Consider the following 26,986-nt stretch of genomic DNA (forward strand, 5'->3'; position numbering starts at 1 on the left):
CTGAAACAAATCAATCGAGGGTGCCATCAGACTCAAGGCGATCCTCAGAATAGGCAGTTCGACCATAGATGGTATCAGATGTCTAGTTGATGACCAATGACCCCGTAAGTACATCACAGCAGAGAAAAACATTATTATTTTTTAAAGGGCATAAGCCTGTGAGTCCTGTTCATGTAAGTTATTTACAGAGTTAGTTGACACCACTTCGTTAGGTAGATTATTCCAAGCATTTATTGATCTTATAGAGAAGACATTACTTAGAACAGATCTTCATGCATGTGGTTTGAGACTGTGTCACGAATATATCACGTGATTGTAAGGGGCGTACGTAGGATCTAATAAACGTTGCCCCCGCCTTTTGTATTGTTGAATCAGCGCAGGAACGTTATTCCTACTGAACTCATTCACTAGTTGTTTAACGCCCCTCGCGTGATGGTATCTAAGAAAGACACCCAAGAAAATCAGGAAGCACTCTCAGTAGAAGGCGAGGTAGAAGGTAAATCAAACTGTGTATATTGCACCTATCAAATGTCAAGTCCACCGCTTAACGGGATATATGGAGCTTACAATACTTGTAAGGCCCTTACAATACTCGTAAGGCCACCAGGGGCGGATCCAGTAACTGGCAAGGGAGAGGCACAAACAGTCTAGGTGGTTGGGGAGATACAGATTCTCTTGTTAGTTGCTGCCGAGGGGTCCGCCACGCTTTAAATCTAACTTATCCGAGATTCAAATCTCTTGGAATCCCCATGCAATCTTCAAGAATCTTCTCAAATCTCTGTGAAATCTGCAAAATCCATTAAAATCCATGGAATCTTTAAAATCTTCCTAACCTTCGTGACAATCTTTTACAATCTTTAAAATCTCGCTGAAATCTTTGAATGAATCTGAGACTACCACAATCAAATCTTAATCTTCTTGTTAGTAAATTTCAGTAAACGTTTGGATATTTTACTCAAGCTCTTGCTTGTTAACACGTATTCTTGCGGCTGTCTTGCATCTAGGCCTGTTCGTCCACGTGTACTGTGCGATTATTGGGTTCTTGCAGTCTACGTATATTGCCAGAGATATAGCCATGCAGTTGTTCCCGAGGTTGTTTCTTCTTCTCAACGCCTTTAGCTACTTGACGAACTCGTTGGGACAAGCTAGTTAGTGACCCTGACTCGGATCTTTGTTAGGTGAGTCTACATACTGAATTCACACCTGTGAAAAGAGTGAGCATGGTGCATGTACGGATTCATATTACTCCTGACATAATAGCCAAGATAAAACTCCAATAGCTAACAGCTACATCTCTTTAGTGAGCTCTTTAGCTAAATCAGGAGTAGCTAGCACGTCTCGTCAATATTCACATTCTTGAAAATCATCATGCAGTAATTATAATCAACACATCTCAATCTCTATATTCTAGATATAGTATAGACCTCGATATAGACTAGCCAACATTCATGCGACAAATGAAAAGTTTAGCTACACATGTGGGACCCCTGCTTTTAGTGATACGAGTAGTGATATTTGCTATGTAGTTTAATTTGTTATCCCACTCATATGGGACCTCAGCTGTGAAGGCTACTGAAAGCCTTTGTCAGTATAGGGAGTCAGAGACATGCTGGCAAGAAGAATACAGAGAAGACTAATAATCCCTGCTATGGCTCCATAACCAAAGGCACATGTCTTGATTGCATGTGGCTGTGGATCAAGTCACAACACGGCTGGCTGGAGTCTCTGAAATCTTAAGGTTTTGGTTACAAAGAATTTGCATGCTTTTGAATATACCTGCACTGGTATCTTGTGCCAGCATCCCACAACATTAAGCTCAGGTATGAAAGCTTAGTCCAATTATAACTAGCTATGTAGCAACATGCACTATGTAATGTGTAAGCTTAACTCTACCATGCCAGCAAGTAATGTGTCCAAATGATATCATACTCTTAGCTGAACAGATTCGAGCAGATTAAATTACTATCTCATCTATTATTGTTTAGTGAAAGATAACAGGAGATGGAGCAGCAACCTCAGGAACTATCCACTACCAGTTTGGAAGTTGATATACTTGCGCTGAACGCATGAACGCATCTGATACCTGATACCTTGAAATGCATGAACGCATCTGATACCTTCGCTTAGCTGAGTTTATGTACATATGTATATACATACAATTTACAATACACGCACAAACTTTAACAAGCATGCTAGCTAATAATTTATATCTCAATGGGTCAATGTCCATATCACTTTGCTAACTCAGGTAGACAGTCTCAAAGACAGTTGCACTATAAGTTATATTATATATAAGTGTGGAATCTATGTGTAAAATCTAATTGTGTGGTATCTTTGATATCACATTTGCTGAAGTCAACTACACCATTGATATGCTGAAGTTCCTGTACACAATTATCGAGACAATTATGCAGTCCAACTGTCAGCAATTGCAAGAGATGTCTAAATAATGATATAGCTAAAATGTACACAACTTGCATGGACATGGCAAAACATGATGATTTTAGACATATTATTTGATGCATACAACACTATAATACAGCTATACATGTGCGGCATGAAAATCTAGGGCAAAGTAGTAGTTAATAATAGTATAATTAAGCTTTGCCAACTCTAGTGTGAGATTTACTGAGCTTATGTGCGCATGCAGGGATATTTGATTTGATTGAATGCTTTAGCTACAGTGACCAGCACTGAAGTAGTTTGCTATGTCACTATCTTGGTTGCTCAGTACAAATGAAGTATGTACAACTCAAGATCTAGGCATTTTTTCATCACTACTGAGATCACTACAAGGAGAGCTAGCTCTTAGTCATGATTACTTACTATGTGAGGTAACTGTATAGATGCATTGGGAACAGTTCCATTAGCTATAGGCTAACTTGCTACGTGTCAGTGGGCAAAGCCACCAATTTAACTAGGTAAATTAGCCACATATACTAAGCTCTATTGCTGGTAGTATGCAGTATTGCAATAGCTAAAGAGTAGCCTCTTCAGTAGACTCGTACCTCGACTCATACCAGGCACAGAATACGGCTCCACAGCACTCCAACATAGTATTTCAAATCTTAACTGAAATCTTAAAATCTTGTAAAATCTTTTCAAATCTCAGTTAAAATCTTGAATCTTTCTTAAGATTTCTCAAATCTCAAATCTAAGTACTGCGTTACGGACCCCTCGGTTGCTGCAGATTTGAAGCAGCAAATAATCACCTCTTAGTAGTGTCTCGCTATTGATTTCTGCTATTTTGGCCTTTGCAGGTGGTTGTGAAGTCTTAAAGGCTGTTGAAAGCGAGGTTGAAAGGTCTTAAACCCCAGCATCAACACAATAATTATTTTTAGAGGTGCTTAGTACGCACGAGGGTGCTGGGTAACAATTTGACAGCTAGTTTGACATTGGTTTGCTTTGGTTTCAGGTGAATTTGTAATAAGTGCTAGTAAAATGTGCATATTTTCATGAGCTTTATAGCTAATTAAGCTGATCTTGGCCTGACAGTATTTTAATCAGAAGTATGGCTGGCTCCTCCATAAGGGTGTTGGGGGGGGGGGGGGGGGGGGGTTTCCCCAAATGCCCCATCCTGGATCCGCCATTGGCCGCTCCAAACTGATGAAAGGCTTGTCCTGGACTCGGGGAAATTTGCATGATGCCAGCTGGTGGTCCCGTTCCATTACTCGAGCCGTCATTACTCCTATAGGATTGGAAGCAATTCAAGCTATTATTTTCCTGGCTAAAAGGCTGTATACCGTCCTTTTTGAGTTGCAAAATAGCACAAATGTGATTTTGTGCCGGCTGACTTGATAGTATGGCTGACTGACTTACAAGACGCCTTTACTGAGCTTGTGCAGAATGCAAGAATAACCAGAAAATATGAGTGGCCTAAGAGCAAAAAGCACCGAGACGGAAAAGCCCAACTAGCTAATGGGAGGTAAGAGGGCTTGTGACCACATGTCCAATAAGACCAGTTAGCGTATTAAAGTGAAATCTTTAAATAATTGCTGTTGTGCAACCATTGGATGCCGTGGTTAGTCATAAAAATGTACTGGACAATCATGGACACTAAAAACCTTTGTCACACAGAAATCCGGGTCATTAAAAAGCAGCGTGGAAAAACTTGATTTCAACACTTGTTGGTGGCTGTCTGCTGCCTATAGGTGATAGCAATTGGAGAGTTATGAGCTGTTGAAGTTGAAAGCGCCTGGCGAAAACTTTCCTGGCACCGAAATATGCAAAGAGAGGCTTGCTTTGTTAATTAGCACAGTTCTACCTACACAATAGGAGGGTGTACTTGTTCTCTAAAGAGCTATAGATCATTTAGGAGCGTGGCCTCAACACTGATTATTAGAGATGTGGTGCCAGTTTCTGATTGCTTAAAAGGGACATGGTTCATTGCAATTTTGCCAAACTTAGCTGCTACCCGATACTACCAGGGAGATACTACAGTCTGTTAAGTGCTTCAAATAGTTTTGTGGCATCTAAATGTGCTCCTGTGTCTTGGTATGGCTTCCTGGCATGCATTTAATTAAAGACAAAAGAATGGCAGAGTACAGGAGGCATCGGAACCAGAAAAAAGGCACATCCTACCAGTAAGTTCATTGTTGTGGAGTAAAATGGTGGCTATGCACTGCTTTGTTTGGCTTCTAACTGTGACAGGTAGACGATAATACTGATTTTGACAATTTCTATATGCAGTGTTTTTTTTTGTTTTTAATGCTGTAGCTATTTGGTGTTGAATGGAGTAAGGGAGATTTTTGTTCCATGTGATGATCAAGGGATAGCCAACACCCACACATAAACCCAACATGGTGTATGAGAGTCCCAATATTTAAGTATTTCTCTGTATTCAAAAATATTTGTAAATACAATATGGTTCTAATTTTGATTTTTATCGTGATATTTTTACCTTGAGTTTTTGCTAATAATTGTACAGGATACGCCTAAGAGAGTAGGATCATGGTAACTTCAGAAGAGACACAGGTCTGAGGTGTACTTTGTACTGTCAATTTGAATCGTTGTATAGAGCAACGGCTGTAATTGAGCTCATGAACGAATGGAAACGAGTTTGTATTTGGTTCAGGATTTGGTATTTCTAAATATTTAATGGATATGAATTTCTCAGATAGTGTATGAGAGTCCCAAGACATTGGCTATCCCTTGATGATGATATTTTCTATGATGGCTTTAGACACGGCATTTTTACCAGCGCATGTAATTTTAGGGGGAACCCTACTAAATAGTATTACCATGTTGTTTGATGACATTTGCAGTGGTGTTAAAATCGCATAACGGCGTGAGTGGGAGCATAGCTTTGTTATAACTGCACGAGGCTGAGTTTACATCATGCTAAAGTCACTATGCATAGCACTGCACTTTCTTGCCCTACACCAAGCAATTCGAAGAGAGATGCAAGTGTCACTAAAATATATATATTCTGTTGTGTACTAACGTGAGGTATGAAAGTGCATTATTATTGTATTTTTAATGCTACTGATAGGAGATAAGCCACCTCTAAAGAAGCTGCAATATGCAAACATTGTCACAGATGTCAGTGCAAGATGGTATAAGTTGGGAATAGCAGGGCTGGCCTTAGCATTCTGGAGGTCCTAGGCAAAGCCAAAGTTAGAGGCTCCCCCTAGCAGTCAAAGTATTGCCCATTTGTTGGGCCTTTATATACACTTATATGCTTGTTATGCAAAACAGCATGGACTTCATGGCTCTATGTAGCTATGCTAGCTATACTTGTATGTAAGGCTGCTGTTTTTGCAGCTTTATTTCTATCCTGGGAGTGTTTGTGTAACTTATTATAATATACAGATATCTTTCCAGCTCTATAGCACTGTATCGCAATCTTCCAGCTCTTCAGCTAGCTGACCTTGGACCTTTACGACCGAAGAACCAGCTACCCCTGAGTTTCACCTGCTCAATCATCTTTATCATGAACAATACTTTACTGTAATCTTAGTGCCAATTTTCATCCAGTGTAGCTACTACAGAACCACTCAGTTGCACCAATTCAGAGATGTGAAACAAAGGATGCGCCAAAGCAGCGCAGTCAAGGAGCAGCAAATGGCGAACAGCCAAACTACAACAAACTACGGCTAATATAGTGTACAGCTTTTCCTAAGTAATGTACAACTCACATGCATTGGTTGCAATACAAACAGACACTATAAGAAATCCATGTCTCTTACTCCAAACTGTCACAACGGCAATACCTAGAACTGTCCACTAGTGTATGGCTGCATAAGGGCAATATGAATGCAAATGGCTGTATGAATAGTGTTTTATTAGAGATGTCTGAGGCCCCTTTTTTGGTGCTCTGAGGCCCCTTTTTTGGTGTTTGGAGGCCCCCTCAGCCCTGAAGACATAGGCAGGCTGCCTACTCTGCCTAAAGTTAAGGCCGGCTCTGGAGAGTAGAGTTGCTAGATGATAAAGCACCATGACCGGAGATTATCAAAGCAAACGATGATAATGTGTCACGATTTTGTTCAGAAATGCTCAGTTACTGGTTACAAACTCATCCCAATGCAACTTGGTATGAACTAGTGGTAGCACTGAGAGCACCAGGTGTTGAACTGAATAAAGTAGTTGCATCTGTGGAGAAGACGTTTCATGGTATGTTAGAGTAAGTTAATTTTGGAAAATCAACCATATGGGTGTATTTGACATCTAAAATATTTACTGATAAAATAACTTGATTTACTGTGTAAATCTACTTGTTAATGATTGTAAGCCATTCTCAATGCCTTAAATTACAAGAAAATTCTTGAAATATTTTTTGTAACTGGACCCTCCTCTTAATAGTAACTCACTAAACATGAAAATTCTAATTATTTCACATGCACCCATATGGGTGATTTTCCAAAGTTCGGTCATCACTGTATGCAGTCTACACAATAAAGCAGCTGATTCGAACTGTGAAAAGGAGACAGGAGTATACTCTTTCCACTGGTAAAGTCTTATAAAATCAAAGGTGTTGGCCAAGATGATACATTCTTGCACAACCTTTTCAACCATGACTTTTATGAAAGCACACTGTTATTCACCACTTTATGTTTGTAGGAACACAATCATCTTTAATCTAATTGCACACACCACACACATGTCATCCTACTTACAAATATAACTATAAATAGTCTAAATATGAATATGTACATAGTTCCTACATCTCCTTCCCCCGGACAAGTGTTTGTGGGAGGGTACACTGTCACAAATGCTATACACACAGTGTATATGAGTCAATTCCAATCTGGATCTTCAATGAGTCTTCGTGTGGGATGTATGGTGCGGGACGGTTGCCGTAGGGGTAGTGGCTGTACTATAGGGGGTGATGTGTTACTTGATGGTAGTGTATTGTCTGGAATTGATGTTGGTAGGCGATGACGAAGGAAGCGACAATTGCGAACTAATACTCTCCCCCCCTTGGTTTTGATGTAGTAACAGCGCTGTGGGTTGATGTCAGTAACAATGCCATAGATGTCCCAAACTTTAGTTTGTGGATTTTGGATGGCAACATGTAATCCAATAGTGATGTCTGACAGGGGATGGGCATGTTGGTTGTAGAAGGCAGCAGATGATGTAAGGTGGTCTTGCCGCTGTTGCTCTGCTGTTGCAATGGGATGCTGCCACTCTAGTAGAAATGCACAATGATGAGCTGGTAGGATATCCTGCACAGGGTGCCCGAACAAATTTTGAGCAGGAGATAGTCCATCCTTCCTACTGGGAGTGTTATGATACTGTAACAAAGCTTGACAGAACTTTTTGTGGTCAAGGGATCTCCCAATCCAGCAGTGTGTAGTAATTTCTTCATTGATTTTACGGTGGCTTCTGCTTTCCCATTGCTTTGGGGGTTGCGGGGAGAGGAGACTTTATGTACAAAGCGCCAGCAACGAACAAAGTCATTAAATAGCTTAGATGTAAACTGTGGCCCTCCATCTGCCCATATCACGTCTGGTATGGCTGTGCGGCAAAATGATTGGCGGACAGCTGTAATGACCTGTGTGGATGTAGTACCATGATCCAAGGAGATAACAGCTGGCCAGTCAGTGAAGCAGTCCACAATAATCAAGTATGTAAATCCAGCATCAGAGCAGAGGTCTAATGCAATCTCCTGGAATGGTCTTTCTGGCTTGGGTTTCTGAGTAAAGCGTTACTAGGAAGGTGGTCCTGGCATTGTTGACAAGACAGGATGACAATGTCATTGTCGATTCCCAGCCAGTAGACTGATAGGCGTACTCTCTGTTTAGTTATCACTAAACATTGGTGTGACTCGTGGAGTTGAGTGAGGATTTCTTGGCGAAGTTTGGTAAGGATTAGTAATCTGCATCCATTGACGATAAGGTTATCATCTATGGTAAGATGATCACGCACCAGCCAGTATCTCTTACATGAATCAGGTAATTGTGAACGGTGTGATGGAAACCCGTTAAGGATGAACTGTCTTAATTGTTGATATTCTATATCTTCCTTAGCCACTTTTTGCAGTGTCTCTAGGTGAGGATTACGTTGTGTAGGGGTAGTGGTAGCTCTAATTTCTGAGATTGATGGCTCAGGCTGGTTGAGTATGTCCACTTCTGCCAACATGTCCTGGAGTGATGGTTCTGACACTGGGTGTCTAGAAAGTGCATCAGGTGTATTGCTGTGACTGCGTTTGAGCCATATAGCAGTGAGGTTGTAACCCATGATTCTAGTACGCAGACATTGTAAGCAAGGATTTTCTATTTCATCCAGTCTGTGGTTGTTTAAGATTGGAATCAGTGGGTTATTATGGTCTGTAACCACTTGGAAGTGTTGTAATCCAGCTGTAAATGTATGACGTTTCGGGATGGCCCAGCACACTGCAAGCATTTCTAGCTCTATGATGGCATAACGAGATTCAGTTTCGGACAGAAAACGTGAGCCAGCTTGTGTCAGAGTCCATGCACCATCAGATGTTTGTTGCTGTAGTATGAAGCCAAGGCGATGACGGCTGGCATCTGTGTAAAGCCTAGTGGGCTTGTTATAGTAAAAATGATAGAACTGGCGCAGCTGTAAGATGCTCTTTTGCTACTTGAAATGCTTGATCGTGTGTGGAGGACTAAAGAAGATCATTCTTTGTGCTCAGAAGGGGTCTAAGTGGAGTTAGCAGTGAAGATATAATGTTAGTGGAGGCAGACAACTGGTTAGCCAATCCAAAAAATGAACAGAGGTCAGTGTGGTTGTTCGGTGTTGGGAAACTTGCGATAGCATCAGTGATAGACTTGTCAACCTGATAGCCATTGCTGGAAAGCTGAAAGCCTGCAAAAGTGACAGTACTTTGGAAGAAAAGGCAGTTGTCTATGTTAAAGGCTATTTGTTTATTAATGCATCTTTGAAGGAAGGCTCTAACACTGGCTGCATGAGCATCACTGTCATATATGACAATGTCATTGACAATACGTCGAAATCCACTTAACCCTATGAATGTTTCTGCCATGCGTCTGTCATAGTGTTCAGAGATAGATGAAATACCATAAGGAGCTCTAAGGTACTTGAATCTTCCAAAAGAGGTGATAAACATAGTCAAAAGTTGGCCTTTTTCATCTAGTGGGCACTGGTGGTGCCCCCTTTTGGTATCAAGAACAGTGAAGTATCTAGCATTAGTAGCTGCCATGTCTGCAACAGCTTCAGCTGGGGAGCATGACTGGTATCGTTCTCTTCTTATGAAGCGGTTTAAGTGCGACAGGTCTACACACATACGGATTGAATCAGTATGCTTCTTCGGGGTAACTACAATGGGAGCACACCAATCAGTGGGTTTGGTGACAGGGGCAATAATGTTTTGCTCCTGTAGCAATTCCAGCTCTGCTGCTAACTTATCACGATATGCGAAAGGGATGGAGCGGGGGGATGTTACACAAAATGGTTTAGCATTATTCATCAGGTAGATGTGAAATTTCTCACCATCCATAGCTCTAATGACACCATCAAATACACAGGGGAATTCAGTCACAATGGAGTCTTTATTAAGTGATAATGTGCTGGGTGCGGATAGCAGTCTGGTAATATTCCAAGATTTTTGCAAGCTTTCCATGAGATCAGGATCCCGTACACGTCGGGATAGATGTGTAGATCATCTGAGAATTCTTTGTCACCAAGTTTGAGGCGTATAGGCAGCTTTCCCACAGAATGCATTTCAGTGCCATTGGCTGCTTTTGGAACAGTGTTTGATGGTAAAAGATTGTCAATGTGTTCATTCAGGTGACCTAAGATTACTGCACTGGCTGCCAAGATATTAGCACCTGAGTCTGGTAAGACAGTAGCAGATGTAGAGCCATTGAGGGATGTGATTGTCAAGGTGATCTTGGGGGCAGGATCAGTAGCAGCTACGTGGCAGATGGTGGAGAGTAGTGACAATGCATTAGCACCTGCTGATGTGGGTGTGGCATCTCATTGTGCAGGCTTGCTGTGACACACCTTAGCGAAGTGGCCTATTTTGCCACAAGTGTTGCAGGATAGGCTAAAGGCAGGGCACCAAGATGTACTTCCAGGATGTGGCTTGCCACCACATCCTGGGCAGGCTTGAGAAAGCTGGATGGCACTTGGCTAAGTGGCTTTCTGCAGAGTAGTGGTGGGTTGCGTACAGCTGCCAGTGAGTCTTGATGGCCAGTAGACATGGAGGCACGTTGTCTCTTGGCCGCTTCTTGGGCCTGGAAAATCTGAATGGCCCTAGCAAGGGAAAGGTCTTTCTCCTGCAGCAAGTCTTCGACCGTGTCACCATCAAGAATACCTTCAATGATCTGTTCATGTAAGTTCTTGCGAGTGCAATTATCCAAGCAAAAGTTGCATGTTTTGACTAGTTCGCGGAGTGCTACCAAGAAGTCATTGAAGCTTTCTCCTGGTTGTTGAGTATGTCTGTGAAAGGTTCTATGCTCAACAGATCCCTTTATATGACTGTCAATATACTATTTTTTAATAGTGCTTGTGATGGCTGCGATGTCTTCTTTTTCAGTGTCAGAGAGGCCAAGGTTCTAGACAATGGAGAGAGTTTCACGAGAAAAACACAAGTTCAATACTTGGACTTTCTTCGCAGCACTTTCTTCAGACTGCCCTGAGAGGCTCACGTATGATTCCCACTGGGATCACCATGCCATAAAGTCAGAACCACAATTTACTTGTGTAAGTCTAACCTGGGTAAGTCACCTTGTCTAAACACAAAAGGCATCGTCGGTAGTGAAGGCTTGGTTGAACTTGATGGATCAGGGCTAGGCAGAAGAAAATTGGCAGAGACACAGTAGGTTTTTTAGTCATAATAATGTTATTCTAAAAGTAAACAAATAAGTAGAAGAAATTTTAAGAATTGGGGATCACAGAATAAAAAGTAGTGAAACAAGGATAAAAAAAGTAGCTAAACAAGAGGGGTTGCCTATACCTGCAGATATAGAAATGGACATTTAATCCCTAATTCAGTCATGGTTTATTAGACTGAAGTACAGGGATTAAATGTCCATTAGTATATCTGCAGGTATAGGCAACCCCTCTTGTTTTGCTATTCCCTTGTTACATATAATATGTGACCGGATTTGCGAAAAGGTACCTTTTCCACACATTTGACATACCAGCAAACAAAATGATGTAACACTTGACTCCTTATACTGATTAACTTGCATGTAGAATCAACATGTAGCCAGATACTGTAACTACATTCACTGAAAATTTCAAGCAATTATATGCCATGATCAAAACGTTATGAAGCTTTAAAGTTTAAAAAATGGGTCAAATTTTGTGTGTGAAAAAGGTACCATTTCGCAAATCCGGTCACATATGTGTCCCGATAATGCTCATGCATCCTCAACAATTTTTTTTAGAATGCATTTTTTTTAAACTGTGGCAAAGTATTGTTGTTCATATAATTTGTCTTATGTATGATCAGTTTGAATCTGTAAAACTTGTTCTTGCCACCAAAGAACTCTAATTGATGGTTGTTTTGCTCATGTACATATTATTGTACTGTCAAACACCACATCCTTACTAACAGTAAGTGCTGTAAAGCATTGTAATTGTCTCCCATTATAGTCAACAAGGACATGGCAAATCTATTCGATGACAGAAGTGGATATGACTATGACTTTGTGGAAACTCCGTCAGACAGTTTGTTGTGCAAGATCTGTCAGTATCCCAGTAGAGAACCTCACCTTAGTGGATGTTGTGGTCACACATTTTGTAAATTTTGTCTTGAGGCTGCAAAGAAATCTACTCCTGGTGCTTGCCCAATGTGTCGTAATGAAGAATTTTCTACAATGGCCAACAAACAAGATGATCGAACCATTAGGAGTCTTCTTGTGTTCTGTACTAACAAGGACAAAGGATGCAAATGGCTGGGTGAAGTGAATGACATTGTCAATCATCTTAAAATGAGTAATGGTTGTCCATATGAGGATATCATCTGCCCTAATAACTGTGGAGCACCTTTACAAAGGCAGGGTCTAAGTAGTCATGTCAAGAAATGTCCATGTCGTAAGGTTGACTGTCAGTATTGCCACATTATAGGAGAACATCAGTTTATTGAGGGTGAGCACAAGGAACTGTGTCCCAAGTTCCCCATAGCCTGTCCCAACAAGTGTGAGGTTGGTAGCTTCCCAAGAGATGACGTAGAAGAGCACATGAAGATATGTCTAATCCAGTGCGAGTATCACATGGTGGGTTGTGAGGAGAGAATGCCTCGTAAAGATCAGAAGAAACACAACAAGGAGAAGATGGAAGAGCATTTGTCCTTAACCATAAGTCAGCTCCGTAACATTGGAGGTAAATTAGTTACCAGTAAAGATAAAGCAATGGAAGAGCTAACAGAAGGAATTGCACAGGTAAAGGATGATATTACGACATGTACACAACGACAAGATACTACAGCAATGGATCTGACCAATACCCAGAAAGAAACTAGAAAGCTCACTCAACAATATGACCATACTGAAAACAGACTTGGTGTATTGGAAAGCCAGCAACGTGCCTTGCAAAAGTCTCTCTGTCATTGGCAGATAATTTTCTTGACCTTGCTGTCTGCTTCAGTTGTGCTGTTGGCTGTGTTTATTCATTTTGAAAGTGAAGCACTAATTAAACTTGAAACTGAATTCCAGGGGAAGATTATCGAGATTGAAACCACAAGGATTACTGAACTAGAAGCTAAACTGGAAATGAATGCAAAACATATTGATCAGATATTTTGGAATGCTGAAATCAACTCTAATGCCTCAAAGTTATCATCAGGTGATCAAATTGTTCCAGTGATTGTGAAGATGTCAGAGTATGCAAAGAAGAAGAGTGATGAAGACACCTGGTACAGTCACTCCTTCTACACTCATCACAAGGGATACAAAATGTGTTTGAATATAGAAGCTGCTAGCAAAGATATTGATAATGATACTCACCTGTCAGTGTGGCTTTACCTCATGAAGGGTTCACATGATGATCAGTTAGAGTGGCCACTAAAGGGACATTGTGGGGTGAAGCTATTGAACCAAATCGGCAACAATAAACATTATGTCGGAATTGGAGAGTATTTCACTAATGGAAATGAAAGAATTACTAGTGGAGAGAAGATCTTGTGGTACAGCACTCATTTTATTACCTATGAAGATCTCCACAAAGTTACACCCTCTCGTCAGTACATCAAAGACGATAGTATCTTCTTTGAAGTGGATTTTAAACTAGAATAGCAAAACATGAAAGCATTGAAGTACATTTGACTTTTGTACTGACTGATGTGATAGCATAAAGAATTTTATTTTGTGTGAATCCTACTTTGTGTGTACATTTATTTATGTACGTATATTATTATGAAAAAGACAGACAAGTTTACATCTAGTGTATTCACTTCCAACATACCTGTAGCTTAGTCATGATCAATAGCAATCAGTTAGGTAAACTAACTTCATGAAAGAAGTTAATTAAGTGGGGCTGATGTGCAGCTTCTATGGTTATGGTATAGTCGAGACTAGATTATGTACTTGGATGTGCATTGTGCAAACAATAAATAATTGTGATTATGGTCAAAAAATATGAGTCCATAACAACTATGTAGTTACGTCTGACTGTCAATGCAGCCTGTACAAAATCACTATATAAAAACATTGTAAAGCGTATCTTTGATCAAACTGACACCTTTATAGGTGATAGAATTGTTGATGGATGTTAATTAAGCCTCTGCACACTGTAGAACAGATGGAGGTGTTGGGTGCTTTACTTTACACAGAGATTTTGCATGCTCTATTTAGCCCCCTTGGTATATATTATCTAATCCAAAACAGCCAAGCTGTAAAAAATGAGTGCGGCCCTCAAAAAGGCTATGGTGAAAAAAGATGTGAAATCCAAGGTGGCGGCCAAGAAATGGCTGTGATGGCAGGTTAATGGTAAAAATTTTAATAACGACAATTGGCACAAAATTCAGTCGTTATTAAAATTTTTACCATTAACCTACCATCACAGACATTTCTTGGCCGCCACCTTGGATTTCACATATTTTTTCACCATAGCCTTTTTGAGGGCCGCACTCTTTTTTTACAGCTTGGCTGTCTTGGATTAGATTTCTCTTCTTTTTGTATTTGTATACCCCAAAGCCGGCCTATGGCTGGCTTTTGGACTTTTTAAACCTATCTTTTTTTTTCTTTACCACAGGAAGCTTAAGAAGAAATGATGAAGCAGATGTTAAATACTTTAATTTTATCAGTAAATGTACAATTATATATATATAAATACTGAATTTGACAAAACAAGGCTTCCACACACATCCACTTTTATGACTTTGAAGTACCATAACTCAATGTAGCAGTATGTCATTAGTTTCAAATTTTGACCTGGTATTGTACTATGCTACGGAAGGACTTTGTGAAAATTTCAGGCCAATAACTTGCTGAGTAGTCAAGTTACAGCTGGTTAAAGTCAGAAAATTGGATGTGTGTGGAAGCCTGGTTTTGTCAAATTTGGTCACAGATATATAATACATATAATTATTACAGAATTATCTACATGGTGGTTTCTTTGTAACTGAACACTCTACAGGTGAATTCTTCTAGCTGATGTCTCTACAGGGTCACTTGTTTGTAGTTGAACTCTCTACATGATGGTTTCTTTGTAACTGAACTCTCTACAAGGTAACTTCTTCTAGCTGATGTCTCTACAGGGTCACTAGTTTGTAGCTGAACTCTCTACATGGTGGTTTCTTTGTAACTGAACTCTGACTCTACAAGGTGACTTCTTCTAGCTGATCTTTCTACAGGGTGATTTGTTTGTAGCTGAACTCACTACAAGGTAACTTCTTCTAGCTGATCTCTGTACAGGACGAATTGTTTGTACTCTACAAGATAACCTCTTCTAGCTAGCTGATCTCTCTACAGGGTGATTTGTTTGTAGCTGAACTCTCTACAGGTGATTTGTTTGCAGCTGAACTCTCTACATGATGGTTTCTTTGTAGCTGAACTCTCTACAAGGTAACTCCTTCTAGCTGATCTCTCTACAGGGCGATTTGTTTGTAGCTGATCTCTATACAGGTTACTTGATCTCTTGAATTCTCTTCAGGGTGACTGCTCTATTAGAGTATCTCGATCTCTCACTTGCTACACCAAGTTGGATTTAGTGTTATAATTCCGTGGCTTTAAGTCTGATCCTTCTACACCACTGAAGAGCCTTTCTAACATGATTACTCCATCTGTACAGCGATTTTCAAAGCATTACCCCAAGCGTTTTTTTCTGGTAGGCGTGACAAGTAGTCGTTTTTTTATTAGCTAATCTCGATTGCGTAATTGTTACACACTGTTGGCTTTTTCGTTGTATCTTCCTGGTTTTTAGCTCGATTTCTTTCAAACCACAAAAGGTTTGAGGTCCAATAGTTAACCAATTCACCCACCGATTTTCAGCTTCTTCCCATAAGCGGTTTACCCTGTACTGGCTGTAGGCATGACAACACTATTTGTTGCATTCATGATCGTCTCTACCACAGGAATTCCTTACCATTTAGTGAACATTTTCAGTTGTCCCAAGCTCCCACAAGGTGTCACCCTCTATCTCTCCAGCCTGTGACATCGTCTATCAATTCGTTTTGTTACTCTTTCTTTGTGAACAGCCCATTTCTGTGGAATACCATACCCCATACCATCCTGCGAATTAAACAGCCACCCTTGTTCCGTTTAGCCCTCCGTTGTTTTCTTTTTTGAATCTTCTGTATATTTAATGTTCTTGTTTTGTTAGTATTTATTTTTGTTCTTGTAGTAGTTTTGTTTTACAGGTGTATTTGCTTATGTCATTGTTTTTGTAATTTCTGGTGTGTATGTGCTTTTTGTGGGAAGTACGCCTACAGGCTTGTCCTTTTGTACAACCCGGTCTTTTGACAAAATTGATAATAATAATAATAATAATAATAATAATAACATATTGGTGTTATTTTTCGTGAATAATCGCTAATAACTCTTTGCCTGTTTATCGTATTCCAACCAAAATTGGTACCGAGATGCGCCTTTATACCCCCCTTCTGTGTGCCAAAGTTCAAGGCAATCGGATATAGCGTTCGTGTTTTATAGCAGTTTTTGTAAGTGTGCGAAACGTGGAAGAAAAATGAGAGAAAAAAAAAACGAAGAAACTAGCCAATTTGTGAAGTCGCATATCTCGGGAACGCCTGAAGCGATTTCGCTCAAATTTAGTATGTGGGGTCCTGAAGTTGGAGGGCGTGTCCACAGCAAAAATCGTCTTGTTTCAGCAAGGAAGCACAGAGCTACAGAGGTGCGAAAATTGCGTTTTCGTTCTTCCTGTCAATATACTCACGGGTGTTGCGCGCCGGCTTCTTGGGCCGCACGACACACTACCGTGTGTTTGGCCAGTGCTTTTGTATCCCTTGTATGCACCATATGATCAGTTTTAAATGGTAAACTATTATTGTTTAAATACATTGCTAATAAAATACTACATCAATAAGCTAGAAGCTGTTCAGAAGCGTGCTGCTCGTTTTATTGTGTCAGAGATTACCGCAGATTAAGTAGTATATCACATATCCTAAATTCACTAAAGTTAAAATCCATAGTGTACCACCATACAAGGCTTCATCTCTTGATGTTCTACAAGATTGTCAATCACCTATTAGAGCTTCCTATCCCCAGTTATATTGTACATTCTACAAGATAACCAGGATAAATTCATCGGACCATCTGCTATACTGTTGATGCATACAAATTTAGTTTTTACCCAAGATCAATTACCCTATGGAATCAACTACCAAACAATGATATTTTTTTCCTAAATGATTTTGATAGTATTCTTCAATCAACACTGACACATTCAATGAAAAACAGTAATTAATAATCTAAAGACATTGTTTTTATACTCAAATTTGTGAGTTTTACAATCATAAATATATGTATATACATAAAATGTCTGGACTTTTTATAATGTGCATTATAAAATAATCTGTGCTGAAAACCCACAAATGGTCAATCAATACATACCATAAATATATATAGCCAAGCTGTAAAAAAAGGGTGCCCCCCCCCCCCCCCCCCCCCCAAGAAGCCATAGTGAAAAAGATGTGAAATCCAAGTTAGCAGCCAAGAATTTCCTGTGATGGTAGATAAATGGTTAATAACGACAATTCAGGTGAATCTGTACTGAAGTGAATTTGCACTGTCTCCTCCAAGTTTCACTAGGGCTTAGCAACAAATTCAGCTGAATTGTTAACATTGTTATTGAAATTTTTGCCATCGCTAACTTAGATTTCACATCTTTTTCATGCAATGGTTTTTTGGAGGCCACACCCTTTCCTTTTTTCTACAGCTTGGCTGTTTTGAATTAGATATCACTTTTTGTGTATTTGTGTACTCCAAAGCAAGCCAAATGCCAGCTTTGGGGCTTCTTTTTACTTGTCTTTTTTCTTTACTACAAGAAGGAGAAACAAGACATAAAGGATTTAAACATACATTTTTATAGTTGCATAAATTTTATATAAATGCACTTTCCTCAACAAGTCAACAGTGTGTAGCTATCCAACTGGTTACAATTTTGAACAGTTAATTAATCACTGTTACAAATTACTATATATTATACTTTAATCAACTACGTAACTTAGTTACAAAAGTAGCAGGTGAGTTGTTTGCAGCTGAACTTTCTACTGGGTTACTTGTTTGTAGCTGAATTCTCTACGGATGACTAGTTTATAGGTGAACATATTCTACAGGGGTGACTTGCTTGTAGCTAAACTTTCTACTTGGTAGCTTGTTTGTAGCAGAACTCTCTAAAGGTAACTTGTTTGTAGCTGAATGCTCTACCGGATGACTTTTTTTGTAGATGAACTCTCCACATGGTGATTTGTTTAGAAACTGAAATATTACCTCACTTTACACAGAGGTGAATTAGTGCAATGCCATATTTGATTATTGAACATCACTACTACTACTTGTCACCAATTCATTTTGTGGGCTAGTTGTGGTGCTTATGTAATGTTATTCCCAATTAATTGACATGATAATTATCATTTATAGTTCTTCATAATAACACAATCGATATTTATCATATTACACACAATAGTAGTACATACATACATCAAATGCAGATAATTCTATACAAGTGGATCACATGATCAACACTATAGGGACTAGTCCATGTTGTATTATCTTCTGAGCTTGTGTACATCAATACAACTCTATGTGGTACGTACATACAGGTCTACTACAGGTTTCAACTACAATCTAGGGTTATAAAATTGTAAGAAAACATACAAGTGCATGATAAGTACAGAAATAACATGTTACTGATTACACTACGTAGTAATTTACTGAATATAGAGATCCAATTGATCAATCAAAGGAGATGCAAACCCAAACTCTCTCACATGACATAATCTTACTTCTATATCACTTGAAGTGCTCTCATTCAATCGTCGGTGAAACCATGGGTTAGAGCAACAGCCATAGCAATCAGATCCATCCCACAATGGATCAGCAAGGTAATAGTCTAGTTGACCAACACGGTCAATAGTTCCTGATTCACAGTAATAGTCAGTACCCACAAAGGGGGGAGGAGCTGCTCCTCCAGCACATGGACAGTTACAACAAGTAGAAGTACTATTATCATACTGTCCAATGGCATAAGTTCAAATGTGGTGACGAGGATGATTACCATACGTTATTGATATGGCATCAGCATAGGTCTTATCAATTGTTGTTTGATCTCTTTGATGATATGCAAAAAATGCCCGTGTTTGTCCCTTCTGATATCCTCTTGCTCTACCACACACCCCCTGGTAACTTGTTCCATTAGTGGAGAACATGGCAGAATTGCAACCAGCTCTAGATTCAGGCCCTCTGCAGAATGTAGCACTAGCACCAGAGTAAGATATGTATCTTTTAATCCATCCACTGGGACATTCATCTCCTGCACTGATGTCGAAATGAGTAATCCTTCTCCATCCTCCACCCACACCAGCGCACATGGGGAGAAAGTCACCTACAGTGATTGAAATCTCTGTCAGGTTACAATACATCCATTGCGTGCCATTAATGCAATAGTAACCTGACTTGTCACTAGTTTCAGGAATATTATTGTAAATGTTCAAACAAGATGATCCAGTATGATTCATCCCGCAAAACACTTCACTGTGTTTTCTTTAACTGATTTTTTTAAATCTGACTAACTGATGCCTTCAGCCAATCATAACTGGACAATGCATAAGGCTACAGGCTTGATTTTCTCACTGTTCAACATCGCTTCATCCTGAGACGTGCCTTTTTGCCAACCACAGTATGTACAGTACACGCATCATGAACTTACCTTCTGGGGCAGAGGTGCCATCTTTGTTTAGGGAGGCTGGGGTATAGCTAGGATAATGTAGGGGATGAGTGCACAAAGCACACTTAGCATGTAAAGATTGCCAATCAATCTTAATCTGTTTTTTTTTTTTGTTATTGTTCTTTGTTTTTGTTCCTTCTTTTGTTACTTTGTGTTGTCCTACTTACTTGATTATCCTTGTAACTGTTTTACACTTATTTTTGTTACTCCAACAAGGAAGAACCTCTTTGCTGATTGTCAAGATGTTAAAATAATCAATCAATCAATCAATCAGGGGGTCTGGGGGCTTGCCCTCCACAGGAAATTTTGAAAATTAGGTCCTTTGAGATTGAATCTGAGAATGATTTTAACAGTTATCAGCTAGAATGCTATTACATTAAATAAATCAGTTTGACTGTTGTATTTAGGGTGACTGCTCTATTAGGGTATTGAAGCTTGAGGCATTAATATCCAGTTGATCATTATAGGGACTGCCACCCTCCCCAAAGAGTACACTCTCAAATTAATTTATTTATTGCACAAGTGCTGAAGGTCTGTAGGACATCTGGTTCTACAGTTTGTATAGTAATAATTATATAAGTATGTTTGAAAAAAAGTGTAAAAAATCCATGACTGGACCTGGACAGTCTTGAACTTGCAGTCATCCGATTTACATTAGAATGCTTACAGGAGTCTGCCAGGTAGTCAGGATGTTTTCTCCTTGTAAGTTTCATGTGTTTGTATCCATAGAAACTCTAGAAATTGAGAGTGATTTCAGCAGTTGCCATTATACTAAAATTAATTTGCCCACTGCTATATCAGGGTGACCTTGTTTTGAAACCAATAGATAAAGTGTTAACAATACTCAAGTATAAGGAAAAACTAAAATTTTAAGTTGGAGGTAGGGAAACAAGGGAGGTTACCTACACCTGCAGATATACTAGCACAGAGTTAATCTCTGATTCACCCATAGATTGAAACAAGTGCACTAGTATTATCTGCAGGTGTAGGCAACCTCCCTTGTTTCCTTGCTATTTTCTATGATTCCTATATAATCAAACTTAAAAGAAAAAAGAAATAGGATATACACAAAAGTGGACAAAGGTAAGTCCATGATGTATGTATTATACATACTGCGGTAAGCCAAATGACACCTGTCGGGCTAAAGTGACATTGATCAGTGAAAAATCAAGCCAGCCTTAGTTGTTATCGAGTTATGCTCATCTGAAGGCATCAGTCAGGCAGTAGAAAGTTCCACTGAATGAATTGTTTTAAAAAATTTGTAGCAATGTATGGAAACATTTAGGGTTGTACTGAAGGCACATTTGGGCTTGGTTATACCTAACCAATACTGCCAGGGCATCAGGATGGTGCTGTGAAGTTGGTGTTTAAGTGATTTTTTTTGTCCAGAAAAACCCAAATTTCCATGATTTCTAAATACACTACTACCATAATATATGATATAATTCTGAGACATGACGATGACAATTGCTGCTGCAGTGTTGCTTTTTACATCAAGTATTTTTTCTGGAGTGGGAGAAATTAAACTTTGTGCTCTAATTAATAGTTGTACCATGGCCTCGCTGATATATATGCCCAAGCCCAAGCATATATATCAAACTAGGCACCAGTGGTTAGCTACAATATCACACTACTAGTTTTGTCCCTCGGTGTTTCCATTATTTACTCTTGGTATTACTCAAGGCTGGTTTTAACAGACATCTTTTCTGGTGGTGTGGAGAGCTCAAATGGCAGTTAGTGGCCTTGTGAAGGGTCTGGCTTGGCAAGAATCAGTAGTTTACTGGTGGATGGCCTGATAATGTTGACCAGACATTTTTTCTGTTACATATTATGCAGCCACTAAGAAGCCAGCACAGCCCTGTAATCTCATGTCTGGATTCCAATTGTGGTCTGCCTCCATTTGCTCAGATTTTCTATCTTATTTGGCAGGAAACTCTACAACCAGCTAAAAGTACTGGAAGTGGTCTGAAAGGTAATAGATTGATGCATCTTTTGTGTAAGTTTCATGTGTGTTTGCTGTCCAAATCCAGTCTCATTATATAGTTATGACTGGTGAACAATACCACATTTTAAAAATATATAAAGAATAGAAGAACCAGCCCTAAGCTGAACATATATACGTAATGTTGTGATAGCCAGCATTCTCAGGATATTCTAGAATATTTAGCATCTCCATCCAAACCAATTCATGATTATATTATTAGCAACAGCACATTAGGGTCACTTTTGCTTTAAACTTGAGAGCTAGGCCTGAGCATAATACAGTGGCATAACAAAAAGCATAATAGGCTGGAGTGCTATGCTCTCTAATAGAACAGCCACTTTGTAGTGGTAGGCAAGGACAGTCCATCTAGCCTGAAAAAAATGAAATGAAAAATTAATAAAACTTTGTAGTGAAATACTCTAATAGAGCATTCACTGATCAAAACATTGAAATGCTGGCGCATGTGATTAGTAATGAAATTTAGAGGCAGCAGGATGAAAGGTGATGTGGGCGGGTGATGGGAAACTATAAATCAACTTTGCCTGACCTATATAAATGGGAACACTGAAGAGTGGTGCATCACTAGTCACTGGCAATGATCCAACACCTTGTAATGCCACTGGCTAGCTGCAACACGAGAGCATAATGGGTAAAAATTTGGGAAATTCCTGAAAGCATTTTGGGAAAAAATTTTGACCACATTTGACTTAGGCTCACCAATAAAGTTCATTCTGCTTTTTTTCCTATATGTGATTTGTTCTGGCAAAGCCGGTCTTATCGCCCACAACAGGTTTGATTTTTTGTCACAAACACAAAGCTACATGAACACATTATCAAATTTCACTGTCACAACCAGCCTGGGTGAACTGGTCTGCTTATATTGGCTGCTTTTTCCAAGCCTAGTGGTGAGCTGTATGGGCGGTCTTTGGCTTTGATGGAGCTCTGACCAACAAGGAGATGGCTGTGTGCTGCTGTACAACTCCATGGTGTTGGATGAAGACTAGTACTGTTCATTTTAGCCAGGTTTGAGCCCTGAATGGCCCATAACTTGGTTTTATTCATCCCTTCACCTTCCTCTTCCATTTTTTTCATTAACCCCTTGCCCTCCCATCACCCATTGTAATACTTGCCTAATATAGCTGAGCCACAGTCAACCTCGGTAAAAAAACTATCTAAAATGGAGGGAATCTTGGCTGTTGGCTACTTGTTCAGTGGATGGTATTAAAGGTAAGGAATTGGTGTAAAACGTGTGAAAATTTGGTACACATAGCTTCAACCATTGGCAAGCTACAACACACTAAAATTTTAATACTTAAAACCAGCATTTCTCGATACTTTTAAATAGGCGATGAGACCGGTTTTCCCAGACTGGGTCATATACTCTTTGCGATTAGACCATATTGATAAAGAAAAGTTGAAATGGCAAATTACAAGTTATTACTGTTTATAGCTACTGTTTTCTTTTTTTTTTTTTTTTTTTTTTTTTTTTTGTGAATGAACAAATTATTTTCAGGATTTTTGTTTTTACATATTACAGTAGAATAGAGTAAATCCTGATGATTACAAATCTTTAAGTTTCTCAGACAGCCAAACATCCATCAAAACTGAAATTGTACATATACAGCAGATATTTGACTTGGTAGATTGAAGACTGTATGTGTTGTTCCAAGAGTTGCTATAGAACATAAAATAATGTTACAACACACACAATTTGACCTTACATGAACTGGTTGTTTATGTCAGTGGAGTCCATTGGTGCAGATGTCACTAAGTGTCCTGTATGCAGACCTGATTAGAAGACACAGTCACTTAACACCATTCAACATGAAACCGTTGAGTTGTATAATTAAATGGGTGAGTGACTGGAGGCAATGGATAGTTAGTCATTCATTCAGTCAGTCAGTCAGTCAGTCAGTTTAAAACAAAATTTCATAGAAACTTGGTTATGGGTTGCTGTGAAGACATTAAACGTTGGTTAAACCTAACCAATACTGTAAAGCTGTTATGAAGGGAAAGTAAGGCTGGTTTTTAAATTGGACAAGAAAGCTCAAACCTCTACTATACAGTACAACCATACTGTATGATAGACAGAATTCAAGGAAGGGTGATTACAGCTTTGTGAAAGTATAATTGTAGGATATTATCCCCAGTGGATGTCACTGGAATTTTGTGAATAAATTACCATTACACATTTATGTAACTAGTTCACATACATCACAAAGTAAAGCCTCCAGCAGTTGTGCTAAACAGATAGTGTTGCCCAGTGAACCAACACTGAGGTACATATCTGTTTACCAATCAAGTGTTAAAACAAATCCTCCTGGGGCAGGACTAGTAACCCACAGGAGGACTACAACACACCACAAACACACAGAACACAATATTAACACATTATACATTGTACATACTACAATATACACTACCTCAGACTAGTTTGCCCACTACTACACTCCTCGATCATCTTATCCACAGTGGGTAGGAACACTTGTACCAGTGAGGGGTGAACACTGGCCACTTTAGACAATGGAGCTAGGGTGGTCACCTGTATAAGGGTAAATTTCAGCAACAATAATACTCCCATTTGGCTGACCTGATGTTGTTTGAGATTCTTCACCAGGTATTCTCTCATGATGGGTAGTAGGGTAGAGCTATAAAACACAGGACTTTTAAAGTGTGACCAGGTAAGGTTAGCTCTTACTGTGGAGTGATTGATGGATGTTTGTTACTAGCTTGGAGGAGCTTCCTCAACACTGCTACCACTAATAATAATAATATACCATCATCAGCTGATGAAACTGAATTTGCTGCTTATACGTTGGCAAAGTTGAAAAAGTGTACAAGGCTTGCCCATGTTTGATTTATGACCACAATGCTTTGAGTGTTACAACACAATAAACAGAAATATATGGTCATAATCTCGACAAGTTGCAGGGAGCTTAAGAAAGAAAACATGATGTATACCAACCTTGTGACTTCAACTTGTCTGGTTTTGTCAAGTGATGGCTCATTCCTGTCTCACATGATAGCAGACATGTTAGTATGTCACCAAGTAGTACAGGACAACAACTAATGATAGAGAACACACACACACACATATACTTTCAGACACACACACAAACATTGTGGGGAGTCCACCTTGCTGTTAGCTCATCATTAGTGATCCTCTCTGTGACCTCACCAATATATTGGAATACCTATAGAGATGTAACAACATTTGATATGCTTAAAACAAGCACACAGAGCATAGGACTGACTACAGATTCAAAATAAGTCAATAGTACAAACAGTCTTTACAAACATACATAGTAGCGCATCAATAGAACATGTGGATTCTTTTAGTAGCAAACCAATAATATAGGTGACTTACAATATGAATATGGTTAATGCCATCAATGGGTTGGGTCTTCTGAACTTCCTCAGTATGGGCCACACCTTACAACTAGCCACATTAAAGGTTTTCGATAATAGACCTTACAACTGAACACTTTTAGCAACAACTTAAAAGCACATGTTGTTTAGTACTGACACACTTAGAAACAAGTTACTAGCACATGTGGCTTACAATTTAATAGTGAGCTAACTTACTGCTAGTAGATAGTTAGAGGAGTCTTGTGATGGTGTCATGAAGTGAGTGGCTATCAGTTCCATTGTGAATATCAGTGTATCCCTGCAGGAATCAGTCACACCCATTATTGTTACTGCACAGCAGCCAATTACACCCACCTTGCTTCTGCAGACACTACTGGCTTGAAACATGGCTGCAGAAAGAGCTACAATAATTAATCAAAGTGAACATGTTTCAAGTCATTATGTGCCTCCATACCGTGAATGAGTTTGGCCCAGGATTGGGGACTAAACTGTTTGGTTGAGATTTCTAACATGAACAAACAAACAAGATTACATTCAATTGTAACACACTAGCTAAAACAGACACAACAAACTGCAAGAGACTGACTAACAAACTGTTGACTGCTCAATTAGAGTATTTTATCAAGTTTCAACCCTTTATACTGGAACAAGCGAGGACCACCTATAACTGAAAAGTCCATAACGCTAAAATGGCATGCAATAGTAACTCAAGACAACACTTTAGAGGCTCTACTGTATGCATGTGTACTAGTCTATTTCTAAAAAATAAAGACGTCTTTATTATAATGGGTGTGTGCTGAAGATCTAAGTGTGTATACCTTGGAAGTATCCATGTTCAAGTATGGGAATCCTAAGCAAGTATGACATTTCTGTACAGAATATCTCATTTGCATTATATGCAAAACACAATTCATCATGTACTAAGGGATATTTTGGGACCTAACTAAGTGTCTGGATTATATGAGTGTCCACATTAACAGGTTCCATAGTGAAAATCAGGACACCTTGATAATCGAGACAATATTAGTTGGTCCCAAAGTGTCCAGTAATGCTCAACCTATATTGAAGTTTATAAAATAAACTAACTTGTGTAAAGCTGATGAAATATTTTATAAATATCTGTTTAATTTTTCGACGAATGAAGTCATCTCGTTTTGGCTCCAACTGCATCAATCCCATCAGGAACTATAGCGACATGTTAACATGATGTCATCAATTATAGGTTGTCTCACATGATGTAAGTGTGATCTGATCATCAGGGGAATACCCCTAGGTGGTGGTTTCTTTTCTGTAGCCAATGGCAAGATTAACTGGTCCAGTAATCGTGGCAATAAACACCTACTCTCAACCTAAGGCAAACAAAAACATAAACAAGAAACAAACAAGTTACAACACTCTACCTTGCTATAAATTATCTTAGGACAACATCTTACCACTATACTGGAGACTTGATAGGCCATCCTATAAACAACACAATTGTTCTAAATATAAAAATGACTATAATTGGGCAAAACAAAGCTCACTTCATACATTCAGCAGAAAGAGTACCAGATATCAACTGAACGTTGTGTTTACTGAGATCTCCAACTATTTCCCGACAATAATCCCTCCAATGAGTAGCCTCAGCCATGGTTGCCTTGGTGATAGAGATGTCACTGATAGTGGGTATTAAATAGATAGTAACTCACAGCTGTGATGTGCTTTGTGTGAATTGCTCCCAACAACATCTTAAGTGTTGATATTGGGTCTGTATCTGATGCTATTGGTTGAATTGAAGCGACCAAATTCAAACTTGTGATAAATCTGTATAAACAAGAAAACAGTAATAGTAGGGAATATAATACTTCAACCCTA

The 26,986-nt window shown here is 39.2% G+C and overlaps 2 protein-coding genes across 3 annotated transcripts in view; one reads left to right on the top strand and one right to left on the bottom strand.

Moving 5' to 3' along the window:
* Positions 1-323: 323 nt before the first annotated feature.
* On the top strand, positions 324-13,797 carry LOC136258142 (TNF receptor-associated factor 2-like). The gene is made up of 2 exons (XM_066051453.1): positions 324-484; positions 12,031-13,797. The coding sequence occupies exons 1-2, from the start codon at positions 433-435 to the stop codon at positions 13,668-13,670; spliced, it is 1,692 nt and encodes a 563-aa protein (XP_065907525.1). The 5' UTR covers positions 324-432; the 3' UTR covers positions 13,671-13,797.
* Positions 13,798-23,219: 9,422 nt separating this feature from the next.
* LOC136257551 (protein MMS22-like) overlaps positions 23,220-26,986 on the bottom strand; it is a 34,976-nt gene continuing 31,209 nt past the window's right edge. For both annotated transcript variants that reach the window (XM_066050778.1, XM_066050777.1), the window contains 15 exons: positions 26,821-26,935; positions 26,656-26,768; positions 26,533-26,593; positions 26,365-26,481; positions 26,219-26,317; positions 25,587-25,637; positions 25,487-25,533; positions 25,349-25,430; positions 24,899-24,957; positions 24,729-24,829; positions 24,462-24,522; positions 24,354-24,411; positions 24,187-24,305; positions 23,485-23,551; positions 23,220-23,438 (listed from right to left, as the gene is read on the bottom strand). In XM_066050778.1, coding sequence (XP_065906850.1) covers positions 23,503-23,551; positions 24,187-24,305; positions 24,354-24,411; positions 24,462-24,522; positions 24,729-24,829; positions 24,899-24,957; positions 25,349-25,430; positions 25,487-25,533; positions 25,587-25,637; positions 26,219-26,317; positions 26,365-26,481; positions 26,533-26,593; positions 26,656-26,768; positions 26,821-26,935 — 1,132 coding nt within the window. In that variant the 3' untranslated portion in view covers positions 23,220-23,438; positions 23,485-23,502. The remainder of the gene's footprint in view (positions 23,439-23,484; positions 23,552-24,186; positions 24,306-24,353; positions 24,412-24,461; positions 24,523-24,728; positions 24,830-24,898; positions 24,958-25,348; positions 25,431-25,486; positions 25,534-25,586; positions 25,638-26,218; positions 26,318-26,364; positions 26,482-26,532; positions 26,594-26,655; positions 26,769-26,820; positions 26,936-26,986) is intronic.

The sequence above is a fragment of the Dysidea avara genome, chromosome 6, assembly GCF_963678975.1.
Source record: "Dysidea avara chromosome 6, odDysAvar1.4, whole genome shotgun sequence".
Lineage (NCBI taxonomy): Eukaryota > Metazoa > Porifera > Demospongiae > Dictyoceratida > Dysideidae > Dysidea > Dysidea avara.